The 13,921-nt window shown below is 36.2% G+C and overlaps 1 protein-coding gene across 6 annotated transcripts; it reads right to left on the bottom strand.

Annotated features, from left to right (window-relative positions):
• Positions 1-534: 534 nt before the first annotated feature.
• Positions 535-8,507, bottom strand: LOC147281793 (RING/U-box superfamily protein). Of its 6 annotated transcripts, none has more exons than XM_086247732.1 (8): positions 8,363-8,487; positions 7,609-7,709; positions 3,086-3,254; positions 2,162-2,917; positions 1,678-2,084; positions 1,249-1,347; positions 1,029-1,166; positions 535-915 (listed from the first exon to the last, which is right to left on the bottom strand). In XM_086247732.1, the coding sequence occupies exons 3-8, from the start codon at positions 3,183-3,185 to the stop codon at positions 769-771; spliced, it is 1,647 nt and encodes a 548-aa protein (XP_086103858.1). In that variant the 5' UTR covers positions 3,186-3,254; positions 7,609-7,709; positions 8,363-8,487; the 3' UTR covers positions 535-768. The 6 variants fall into 6 exon arrangements, with proteins under 6 accessions (XP_086103858.1, XP_086103857.1, XP_086103854.1 ...); XM_086247731.1 differs by lacking the exon at positions 7,609-7,709 and adding an exon at positions 3,602-3,647 and having other exon boundaries at positions 8,363-8,482; XM_086247728.1 differs by lacking the exon at positions 7,609-7,709 and having other exon boundaries at positions 8,363-8,507.
• Between the last annotated feature and the right edge of the window lie 5,414 nt (positions 8,508-13,921).

A 13,921-nucleotide genomic window follows, 5' to 3' on the forward strand; every position in this document is an offset into this window, starting at 1 on the left:
GTTTTTCTCCTTCAATACATGGTTACTTATTAATAATTGAACTCACCACATCAGTATGATGTTAATATCGTGATCACTCTTTACAAAAAAAAATATATATATATATATATATATATCTTTTCTAACACCCACTCACATGACAACTTCATTTGTTAATAAATAAATAAACAATAGCTGATCACACTTTAAAAGGTTTCCAAACCCTAAACCTACACCGCTTATTAAGCGTTATGAATTTGTAATTTTTTTTACTGTTGATAAGAGCTGGCTATTACCAAAGGGCAGTGCTTTATGACATTTGCATTATAAGCTGATACGAGTTATACCTTATTTCGTTTGCATTCTTTTTCCACCTCTTCTCTTCTTTTTTTTGGCCATGTTTTTCGACTTCTCTTTAATTAATGGTATAACTGGAAGCCATCCCCTATGAGAAATCCAAAGAAAACACATCCAATCACTTAAAATTGGCCCAAACCCCATGGCAGTTTTCATGAACCAGTTTTTCAGTTCTCAAGGAGAAAAGATGCAAAAGAATGGTATAATAAAAATCGCATCCCCTTTAATTTAAAGCCCCATAAAGAATAATATGGGTTTCGAAAAGGCTTCACAATATTTATATTGAAGCCTGAAACAAATGGATTGAAATTGGCTAGCATTCCCTTTACAACTTCACAAAACTAGTCTTTTTTCCTCCATTTGAGGATTATCTCTAAATATATATACAAGAAATAGAATGCCATATAATGAAGCACAAGCGATGCAATTAAATTATTTCTCCTTCATATCGGGGAGAGCAGAACCTTTGCAGATCGGACAAGAGTTTCTCATTGACAACCACTTTTTGATGCAGCTCACATGGTAATCATGACCGCAAGTTTTCAGTGCCCCAACGTCATCCCTGTCCTTGTACTCTTCCTGTAAATTATGATAAATGAAAGTTTTCAGAAGTTATGCAATTTAAACTCCAATTGGTCTACGGCGAAGATAAAGCCGCAAGGCAACTGAATTTCAAACTGGAAGATTCTTACCAGGCAGATTACACATGTGCCTTCCTCCTGGATTTGATCTGATGAACAATATATTGTTTCTGTCAAACACTTTGGTATCAAATCTTCAGACACACCGGTGCCGACGTTACCTATCCTTTCACCCAGTGCAAGTAGTTCCTGTTCCAATATTTCAATAAATTCTGAAGACCTGAAAGCCATAGGAAGAAAGAAATAATAAAGGCTAGAATATCAATTTTACCTCGTAACTCATGTTGTCTATGTCCAGCCTCATGTCTCTATGATGATCAAACATAATTCTGGACCCATAAAAGGCCGGGCGATCCACCATCATAAAACCCTGCAATACAAAATGAGAAACAATTGCCTCAGCGATATTTAGGATGGAAACAAGGTTTATGCTATATTTAGGACTTTATCTAGCTTTACCATATTTTCAGAAGTTATTATTAACAATAAATTTTCCAATGAACGCACAGTCCATGACGACACAGAATGCGCAAGAGGCTAGGAATTCAGTTGTAAGTGATAAAGGTCCAGCCGAAACTACACAACAGTCTGTACGCAATATATGGAGAACAGTGACAATGTTTTCTCAATTAACACAAAGGAACTGCACCCTTCTCGAATGTGGCAAGATAAGCTAACGTGCATCAGTTGAAGTACATACCTCAGACGAAAACCGATCCTGGAGACTAGTCTCTTCAGAGACTCGATATCTATCATTAGACATCCTTGATCTACCATTCCTGTCACTGTTACGCCACCCAACAGTGGCCACTGGCCTAGGATGTCTTGGGTAACTTTCAGACGCCATCTGCAATCCTTCATCTGGATGTGCCACATGCCCCAATCGCAAGCTGCTTGAAGAAGCCCTGAAGGTTGGGCTAGATCTTTGAGAATAGCTACTGCGAACTCCCCTTACAGATTGGGGTAAAGTACCAGGATAACTTTGAGGAACAGCAGTACTTCTGCTGGGAATGAAATCATGATGGTATACCCCAGTTTCAACAGAAGCATTACCCACACTGCTTCCTACAAGGAAGTGGTTGGGATCGTGACTGAAACCACTTGCATCTGCAATTTACAAGTTATGATCACTGATAAATAACAGGAACCTGGATAAAGACAGAGAAATGAATCCAAAAACTAACCTGAAGTTAGAATCCTTTCATGAGAAGGAGACACGCTAATATGGTTCCACTCGTGGGTTAAAACAGTAGAACCTTGACCAGAAAGATCCATCGTACTAGATTGGTCAACAGGGATATTTGTAGAGTATGAACTATGTAAAGGATTGCTCGATAAATGCGTCCTTGCTAGGTTGGACTCCAAATCATGTTCAGACCGGCTTCTCACATTTCTCATGGATCCCTCACCCCTAATTGAGAGGCCATTTCCTCTATAACTGGGGTGGATCATAGTCATGTGATCCCAAGGCATGTGTGGGGTATCTAAGTTTACTTTCTCCTGCTGTAATTCTGTAGATCTAGGGAGATCAGAGGAACTTCCAGCGCTATAGTATCTGCTTGTGCTGCCTCTCTCAGATACTGAAGGGATCCCAGGGCTTTTCCTCTTGTGAGGCCCTCTTCCATTGCTCATTGTGAGATCGACAAAACCACCCTCAACACCATGAAATGGCCGTCGGTCATAAGTGGAAGAAGAGGCGTGGTGAGCATAATTTCCACTGGGCATACCAAAGGTACTAGCACTTAATGGATGCTGAAAAGGATCATGAGATGGACCAGAAGCATCAGGTTGATAATGTGGCACATCAACACTAGGGCTCAGGGAAGAATACCCATATGAACTGAGAGCCGGGTTCCAATTTGAAGCAAAATGCACTCCATCTATAAACATATTTTCCACAGGATAAAAGAAAGAACCATTCTCTCCAGTCCCAGCCCTGGCTGCAGTATTAGGTCCAAAATTAGAAATAATCATGAAAACAAAGGTTACACTATCAGATATTCAACATTATACGCTTGAAATTTCTAACTGACAGAAGAAAACTTGCATATGCTTTTATCACCTATACAAATTATACACTACCCGAAAAGAATATAAAGACACAATACCCAAATGCCCAAAAGGTTGCTCTGTGTTCATATGATTCCAATTCTGATCATTTTCACTCTCAAAAATTTGAGATGTGCTGAACTGATGTCTATGCCCCATAACTTTGTCACCTTACAGCTACAAGCAAGTTACGTGCGGGAACAGAATCTACCAATATGAAACCACCACCTGCACAAGAAGAGAAAGGCATCTCAAAACATTGAAAAACAAAAATCATACTTGCAATGATGTGTAAGCTAGTATCAATAAATGCCAAATAATTTTTTTAAAGCCAAATACAAATTTATAAACAGAATAACAAAATACCGGAAGATAGCACAAATGGATAACAATAACAGGAGAAACACAAATACCAAGAAGGGTCAGATAAATTAGATTTAAGTCGGATGAGAATTGGGTAAGTAAAAGGGGCAACTATATTATTTTTTATAGGAATAAAAGGGGCAACTATATAACACAAAAATTCAAGGATTTCAAAAATCCAAGATTTTCCAACATCAACCAAAGAGCCTTACATCAAAACTTTGGCTTGACAGATAGATTCTTCTGCACAAATTTCACCTATCAAAATTAATTTCTTTCAAAATGAAAAATATTTAGCATCAACTCCTGCCTTCATCTACCCTATGTCAGGGCCAATTTCTCTGTAAGGTTGATCATACATGTATTTTTCTTCTTTCAACATTTACCATTAGAAACACATGGAGGCCCACATCTAGGCCACTGAGGCACTGAGTAACCCATTATAAAAATCAGGCCAGTAATAATTAAATTTTTTTCTAAACGAACGAAAAATTCTAGTGCAATTCAGACTTCAGAGTGTGGCTGGGAGAAAGGAGCTATAAGCCTCATCACAGATATAATTAGAAAAAAAAAAAAAAGAATTCTTTAAAAGCTTTTTACAAGATAAGAAAAGACCCCTCAAACCAAAACCAGACAAGATTTAAAGAAATTAATCCAATCAAGTTTCAAAAGCAGAAATGCAAGCAATACCAACCAATACCAATATAAATGCAAGATGACATTTAGCCTCCAGAGATGGCAAGGCAAGATGTGATTTACTGAAACAGATTAATCCACCTCCTGCTTCACCATAGCAATTAAATAAAATTTCAAAATAGTTTGACCAAGTATGAAGTATATGCCACAACAAACCCCAAATAGAAACTCGACCAAGAGATCCCTGCCTACAAATAAGCTTTCACACTTCAATCCACCAACTCTCCATTCTATTCAAGGCGAAAAGTGAAGTAAAAGTCAGATGTGTTCTGTTAAAAAAAAAGTAATGCTGCAGAGGATCTGTCAAAGCCTAATTGCATTGCAAATCTGGGAAAAAGTATGTAGAGCACCCACTAGCACCCTATGTCAACCAACTCCCTTGACACTCGCATTCATCTCCAATAAGATAGCCTTTCCAATGATAATAGGGAGAGCCATTTCTTTCTGAGGGATAAAAAAGAGTGGAAAGCGTAAAGACATAACAATTAGCTGAAAGTGAGAAGTAGTGAAAAAGATTGGAACAGGACCACTCAGTGAAGGCAGTACCTGGGTTTGGACTTTGAATCACGGGATCAAAGGTCACCTAGCAGGTGTTAAAGATATAACAATCTCAATAACAAACCATATCAATATACCCTAGCATTTGCTTGACATTCAAAAATCAACTATAGAAATATAAATTAGAAAAGCTAAGACCAGAAAAACCACTACCAGATGTACCCTAGCCTCCAAATTCTGAAAAACGCATGGTTCTTAATACTTTCAGCACTAAAGATATTTATGAGTGAAATAAAAATAGTACAAAAGAGAAGAAGCAGAAAAGAAAATGTAAAAAAGGAAAAATAAAGAGATGAGAACCTTGGACTTAGTATATACATGAATTATCAGTTCCAACCCCTTCTTTACCCAAAATTATCAGAAGAACTATGGATGACATGCCTTCAGTGGAGCGAAAAATTGCACTTCACGAAACTAAGGAGGGACAATTGGAAGACCTGAGGCATTATATGCAATGGCTGACAGACAAAAAGGTACCAGGCAGTCCTCAAGTGTTGTGATAAGACCACTAAGAAGGAGATCTGAGATAAATTGAAATTTATTACCCATGACAAAGAGCACAAATATATTCGAGTTTGTGCCACTTGGCTGAAACACGCCTCAGGGGGAGCGACGAGTGCAACATATAACAAAAAAATTTCATGATAATCACTGCTGGAGCACATAATTATAATAGAATGTGCACCATGGGGCACATATAGAGTCTGGATGTCATGAGGAAAATCAAAAGTATATAATTCAATACGTGTCACACATAGACTTGCACATGTCCAAAAAGTTTTGGATACAATGAGGTAACAGGGAATTCAATTACCACAATACAGTAATGTTGAATTCAAGAAAATGTCAAAAACAACCTTACAATTTGATTTTTTTTACTTCTATTAAAATGGAGAAATAAATAACAGTAGGCAAACCCTAGAACAATAAAGAAAGAAGGCGTGGTTAAGCTAAAAAAACTCAACAGTATAAATCTTTAACATTACTAAGAGAACTCTCTTTATTAGTCATCAAAAAGGAAAAGTCAAAATACCCTTACTATTTTAAACAAGTTTGATAATAGACCTAAAAGCTAAGGAAATATGGTAATTATACATAAACGCATAATAGAATAATTGCATACATTATAGTGCTGCCAACAATACCTTTCTATCATTTTAAATACCAAGCTGAGATTAAGTCACTGATTACAGAAAGTAACACTAAATTCTGAAAACTGTCAAGCCACAGGATGAGGTTAGTATAACCAAAAAATACATATATAGTTTACACCTGCAGCATTCTAAGTCTACAACAAGTTTCTACACTTACAAAAACCCACCCTCAATATGAAGAGAATCTTCCTCTGAAGACTTAAATGGTGTTGTCTTCTTACATATCTTTAGGTAGGTTGCAATTGAAGCTATAGAGTATGTATAAAGAGGTATACTTGCACCCTATAAGATAGGTTTGGAATCTCAGAAGAAAGAAGCATCACATTAGTATTCGTGAACCCCTCTCTCTAGAGAGACTTGGCAGCAAGAAGACTTCCTAAGAAGCAGCCAGGATATTCTCATAAATCTCAAATATGGAAATTGCTCTGTGTGAAAGCTCAGGAAAAAACTGTCAGGAGCAGGTTTACAAAATACCCATTAATTAATGAGTAAACACCAAATAATGAGCAAGCAGCCCACTGCTTCCCACCATCTAGGCAATGACAACTGCAAGCAAAGTCGAAACACCCAACTTCTCCCTCCACCCTGATAGCCTACACCAGTATTAGGGAACCAAGCTCTCTGTTGAGGTGATACAAACATCAGCACCTCAAAGTTCTTAATTCTGGACCATCAACCACCACAAGGATAATGATAAAAAATCACCATATGCTTTGACAAACAACTTAAGTACCACTACGTCCAAAGTTCAACTTGTTAATCAAGATTCAAGCATCACCCAGAAAACATTGCAAACCAAACTACAGGGTTCAGTGCCATCATCTTAAAATCAAAGCTTGTTGGGCTCAAAAGGCCATATAATATCAAGCCAGAACCACTACACAAGATTCTCCAGAGATGACATGTATCAATGAACCACAATGAACCAAAAGCAGATCAGCATGCACACCCTTCATTGACATCACCTAAGCACACAATTATCATTATATCCATCACCTCACCCCCTCTACATAATATCAGAAATACCAGGACAATGAGAGAATGAATTGGCCACCAAAACTTTTAGAAGTCAATGGAATTTCCCATGAGACTATAACTTAACCAACCTCTCCATCATCTTAGCATGCACAATAGTCACAAAAATCAAAATAATTGTGCTTATTTCAGATCAATGACCTCCCTAGGCTGCCGTGAACTCTGATTCTTTCCATCACTAAACAAAGTGTCAAGCATGATCCTTCTAAAAATCTTGACATTATCACCATCAAGGCTACGTTTTTTCCATCTCAAAATGGCCTCTACCACCTCAAGTGGATGGACCCGGTTCTTATTGTAAATCCCAATTCAAAACTAATTGAGCAAGTTAAAAATGGAATCTTTAGGAGTTAGTACCATAAATTGAGCTTTCGCAATACTACAGCTGACTTAAGACTCAAAATATGGCAGCAGATGGTGCAACTAAATCCCGAGGACAGGGTTTCAATTCAGATCCATTCTTCAGAAATCTAATTGATCAAAAAAGTCCCTGCAACACCATTCGCAATTCAGAGCATCAAATGAACTACCCCCAACTTCTATATCCTAAACAAGTTTTAGGGGCAAAATATTTATCAAAATAATCTGCAAGTTTGCAAAGAAAACTGACATAAGCCATAAAAAAGAAGATTTGAAATATTTAGGAAAGATAGTAAGACATGATGACATGAGAAGTAATGAAGAAACATGACCACTATACTGAACCGCAGCTAAAACCCAATTGAATAACTTTATAAGATTACTTTTAGAAAGGTATGGCTCTAAGAAATTCTCACCTGCAGACGCAGTCATATCATCATTCCAGAACTTGGGTACTAAACATTGTTCGAACTCAAGACAAGTAAGCAATAACGATACACCATCAGCACACGAAAACCTGCATAATAAGAACCATCTAAACCTAGTCGATTCTAAGGTAATCCAAAGTGAACAATATATGATCTAAAAACCCTCTTCCAGCAAGCAATCCTTTGTCAAAATATAAACCCAAGGGGCGGGTGGGGGAGAAAAATGGCTATGAACTAGCATTTCTTCCAAAACAAAGTACGGAAAATAATTGTCTACGAAAACAGGATTAGAGACACTGATGTTAGTTATTAAGAAAATTTATTTTCACTAAATAGGTGGAACAAATTATAATTATGATCGCAATCACCATCACCATCACCATCACCATGAAAATGATCGTATTATAAGCCTTCATCATATATGTTCAAACAAACGTAATCCACAGCACCCTTTCACACAAAAGCCACAAAATCCCAAACACAGAAAAGGACAGAAAAATAAATAGAAAAACCATCCACTCACAAGCAAAGCTCAACGATCAGAGGCCAGAACCGACGCATCAAAGACTAGTGACCAAAAGGATAAGAAAGAAAGAGTACAAAATCGTCGAGCAAACGACGATCGGACCTCAAAGGTAGCAGAAACAAAATTCGAGCAAAATAAACAGTGCAGGCACAGCAAAACGACGATCAGCTTGTGGAAAATAAAAGTTGCAGTGAATTTTCGACAGAAAACGCATACCTCGTGTTCGACGAAAGGCCGGTTCTGCAAACAAGGAACAAAGCTCGAGGGAGAGAGGTGGAGGAGATGGTGGGTTTGAGGAAGGAGCGAAAGATAAATAAAGCGGTTGGGTTTGGGTGGGTGCGTGCGTTGTTTACAGAAATAAGAGAAGGCCAAATTGTCTGGACTGCCAACTGTTACCGAATACCGGCACAGCCCGTGTTTTTGATATTATTAAACAGAGTTGAATATGAAAATTGAGAACGACGTCGTTTTGGTACAGTTGCATGTGGATTGTGAGGTGCGTCTTGCGGGGGAGATAAGAATCATTCGGCATTGCACCTATAAGGTGCAGTGCATGATGTGCATCTAATTAATAAAAAGAATAAAAAATAAGAAAAGAATATTTGAGTGTTGTTTGGGTTACTAGTTACTACACGGCTCTGATGGCGAGTATTCGAAGCTCTCTCCCACTCCCAAACAAATGCGACTTGTGGGTTGTGCCTTTGCAACTGCTGCTGTCTTTCGGGTCGCCAAACGCGTAGAACGTGGTCCTTCACATTTTTTTTCTTTTTTACGTTGAAGTTTCAGATTTTTTGGTATATATTAATGTGATTTTTAAATCTGTTTTTTTGAAAAAAATAAATAAATCTGCTTCTAATATCCCTATCTATATCCATTACATTATTTTTGTAATCTTAAGTACGCATAAATTATTTTAAATAAATGCAATAATAGATTTAGAAATTAAGGATAATATATGTATAACGGTATAATCAATTAGCTATTTCTCTTAACTATGTCTCACTGTGTTGGAGAGATTTCAATTTCAAATTCCTTCTAACTCAAGATAAAAAAAAATTGTAATGTAATAGATAATTAATAATTGCATTTTCTAACAATATCATAAATTTTCTAGTTTCTATGAAAATAAGAGCACCTCCAAGGGGTGCGGTAAAGAACACTTCAATTTCAATTTAGTGTGCTAGGTATGTTCCAAGCGATAAAGTTTAGAATGCTACCGAAGTTGGGGTAATAAACATGGTTTACAAGTTTGGCCCAAATAAAAACAAAACTGTTTCAAAACTTTGTTGGTATATCGCACCTATATGCGGGAGATGGTTTGGCTATGGTTCTGCCATCTTTCATACTAGTGGCGGATTTAGGAATCATTGTTTATGAGGTCAAGATTCAAGTCGAGTACGTGAGAGTCAACGATGGCGACACCTTCTGTGATGGCAAGCTTCACCATATGCGTGAGAGTTGAATTGAGTTTGGGTGAGACTAGAGTCGAATTGGGTTTGGGTTTAGGACCCTGATCTTTCTCAATGTGAAAGGCAGAAAGAGTTTGTCGATATATTTGTTGTCTGAATGTTAAGTCTTTCAATTTTTGTTTTTTAAATAAAATTGCCAAAACGACGTTGTTTTGGCAAGTCTCTAAGTTAAAAAACAAAAAATCACACCTCCTAGACACGTGATCCACTCTCTTCTTCTTTTCCTTGCCTCTTTCAAACATTTTCACAAACACATTTCACCATTTCTTGCCCCTGTAACTTCATGCAGCAACCATGAACCATGAGATCAAGATTTTCCATCTAGGGGGAGATTTATGGTTTCATGGGGTCAATGGGGTCAAATGACTCCACTCTAGATCTGCCCCTGTTTCATACCAAGCTTGACAGTTCGGTGATGGTTTTGTCCCAAATCAAACAAAACCACCAAAAAAAAAAAAAAACCAACATATGGCTAGTGGTGTCAAACGGGTTGGCCGGCCCATTTAAGTTAAGCCTATAGTGTTTTTTGTGTCGTGTTTGTGCCGATTTATATAGTTAAGATCTAGATTCGACATGGGCCACGACTCGTGGCTCATTTATGCTCATGCCAGGCCACAAGCTTGTTTTTTTAAGATGTAAAAACTAATCTTATGATATTTTTTATTTCTTTTAATTAAATACTAAGATTTTTGTGCCTGAAACATTGATTTCCTTGTTGAAAAGTTCTATAGATATAGAATAAATATGGTCAAACGAATCGTGCCTAATTCGGGCTCATTTCATGCTCATGCTCGTATTGTACTTAGCTCATGTCATGTTTGATGGGCTAAAAACTTTGGCCCAGCTCACTCATTTATCTTGTCGTGACATGTCGTGCATGTTTTAATGTTTTAATAAGATTAGTGTTTAAAGCAATATATACTAGATCTTAAACCTCTAAACCCTAAACATCAAATTCGAGAGCAATAATAAATGCCTAAATTATAGGTTGTAGATTAATGATTATAATTCTTACACATATACATTTTTTTTAATTATTTAAAATAATTAAATATCAAATTATGATTAAATATCAAATCCCAATAATTTTTTGGTTAAGCATAAAGACTATATAATATTTCAATTAAACTACCAAATTTAAATATAGTTTTTTAGATTAGGTCACAAATATGTTAGTCCCTTTGATTTGAGCCTTTTTCATTTGACATTTTTGTCCTTTGGCCCACATATGATGGGTGTTAGTTAAAATTTATAAAGTTTTGACAAAATTGCTAAAAATTTATAAAGTTTTGGCAAAATTGCCCTTGAGGCTTTTATATTATCTTGAAAATTTGCTAATGTAGTCTCAACTTCACATTTAATTGTAACTGTACGACACTCACAACTACAAATTTAGTTGTGACTGAACGACAGTCACATATAAGTTGTGAGACAGTTACAGTTAAGTTGTAACTTGATTGAATTTTTTTTAGAGAAATTATACTACAATATAGTATAAATAGAGGTCAAAACAATACTTTTACTCAAAATAATACATAGTATAGTGGTGTGAGTTGTCTCTTTTAATTTACCAAGACAGTCACAGTTAAGTTGTGACTGGATTGATTTTTTTTTTTTAATATAATATAGTATAAATTAATGTAATATTTGTGATGTAATATTATTTTTTTTATTGTAATGGCATGTAATGTAATATTTGTAAATTCTAATACCTTTTACTTTATTATTTTGTTTAACTTATCAACTAGTATCTAATCTAAAATATTATTTAATTTTAACACCTAAACTAAAAAATTATTAAAATTTAATAATTAAAATCAATGGACCTATAATTAAAATATTTGAAAGCTCCAACATGTCTACCACAAAGAAAAAGAAGGTTCAACCTACAACATGTGGCTTAAATAGCAAATTCGTACGGGTTTTGACTCAAAATCTTGATTAACTTACTTTTTCATGTTCAATTTAAAATAAATTTATACATTTTAGAAAATGAAAATGTTTGTCAATATTTACCAAATAGATCGAACAATGATGCATATAAAATTGTATAACAAATATGTAAGCATTTTTATGTCGAGAGTGCTTTCAACAAATAAATATAAAAACCTTAAATTGACTTTAATTGTGTTGAATTCGCATGCAAATAACTTATTTAAAATAACTTATTGTAATAGTCATGGAAAATATCAAAATAAGTTTTTTTTTTTTTCGACCAAAAAAAAAACTTATTTTGATATTTTCCATGACTATTACAATTGTAAATTATAATTGTTCAACAATTTCAAGACAAGAAGAAAGAATAAAAAGAGATGATGTTCTCATTTTGGATCATTGACCTCTTTTTTATGTATGAGCATGGGAAATTATTATAGTCCGTAATTTGTAGCACCCATTTATAGAGAAAACTTTGTTGCCGCACCCACCCTTTATCAAACACACCAGCATCACCCAATAATAAGCCTACTAATAATTTAGGCTTATTAATTACATTAATTTACATGTATGCTATTAGAACCCAGCCATTACCGCATCCAAGCAAGTCCACAGGACAGCTGGAAGCTCAACCCCTACCCTTCTGACGTGCGCTGACGCGCGCTGACACATGCTGACATGTGCTGACGCACGCTGACATCACTGTAACTGAATTTTGGTGAAACTGTTTTTTTTTTTTTTTTTGAATTGAAGTTTTTGCTAAAATTCAATATTTCGCTAAAACTAAAATCAAACACTGAAATTGAATTTCATTACACTAAAACTGAATTTCAAGAATTCAATTACACTGAAACTGAATTTCAAGAGTTCAATTATACTAAAACTGAAACCCTAGACAACATCGTCCGATCACCTCACGCGCGACAAGTACACGACGGTCGCCACTGCCTAGATCTGTTTTTACCTGCAAATTTGATTCATCATATTTCAGAACCATAATTTCATTCAAAATTCATTTAAAACTCATGTTTCACGAACTGAAACTGTTTCATTAATAAATGAAATAAATTTGTATATACTTACAAATCAATTAAAAAACCCACATTTCTATCCGATTAACAACAAATTCAATTAAAACAGATTCACAAATTATACATTTCACAAACAGATTCACAAATCAATTTCAAATTAGGGTTTTCAAATTAGGGCGTTTGAACCAAACCGTCTGCAAATAGCTCACCAATTCAAAGGAAACAAAAAAATTCAAACGAACAAGAACTTGACTTATGAACCCAGACTTGTTTCTGCAAATACAGTTTCACTGCTGATGCATGTTTACCTTCAAAACTGTAGCTTGAAATAATTTTGATTCATCATATATATGTATTTTGGAAAACAACAGAGAAGCCGCGGGCTTCCAAAGGTGGTGGTGCTGTCGGAATTTCGAAATCCCCAAATAGTAAAATGAAATCCTCAAATCTATTTCAAAATGGGTATTACTTGAGCTAAGAGGCAGAGATGAAATCGTCGACCTTTGGGGCAGCAATGGTGGCGCAGAGAAGCAGAGTACCAACTCCAAAACCCGCTAGCTGCCGAAACACAGAGATCGTCGGCGAGGATGTCGCCGACTTCTCTCATTCGACACGACAGTAAGTCTCGGACCTTCTCAACGTCGAGTCGCCTTCCACGGTGGTCAGTTGGAGAATCGGAGACCACCATCGTGCTCAGGACGTCGAGAGGAAGAAGACTTGGGTGGGCCAGCATTGCAACTTCGCCGGAAAAGGCAGATCGCCGACGAACACCTCCGATCGGAGTCGCGGCGATCTGGGCTGTTTGAGCATGATTCGGGGCGAGTGATGACAGAGGGAGGAAGAGGAGAAAGAGACAAAGTTGATGATGGTGGTCTCGCTGGCAATCGTCGCCGGACAACGCCACACGCGCCGACGACAGCCGCGTGCGGAGGAGAGAGAACAGAGAGAAGAAAGATGATGCGGAAATGAGAGAGAGAGAGCGCGTGAGAATGAGAGAAAATATATTGGAAATTGATTTTGTATAACCTAGGGTTATAATAGGAACATTAAAAAAAAAAAGTCAAATTTAGCTAAGTGTTAGTTGACTAGGGGGTTTTGGAAGAGTTTAAGTAGGTAATTGGGGGTTTTGAATTAATTATATTAAGGGTGGAGGTTTTGAAATAATTAAGTTCTAAATAAGGGGTTATGGATAGTTTACATAAATTATTATTGGTGGGAAAAATAATTTTCTTTAAAAAAAAATATCTTATTTCTTATTTTGTGTTCACACTTCACAGTTCACACAGGCCGCTGATAATTAGCAAAAAAATAAAAAATAAAAATGAAAAAGTTCACACACA

This window comes from Dryas octopetala, chromosome 6, assembly GCF_963921425.1.
Source record: "Dryas octopetala chromosome 6, drDryOcto1.1, whole genome shotgun sequence".
Taxonomy (NCBI): domain Eukaryota; kingdom Viridiplantae; phylum Streptophyta; class Magnoliopsida; order Rosales; family Rosaceae; genus Dryas; species Dryas octopetala.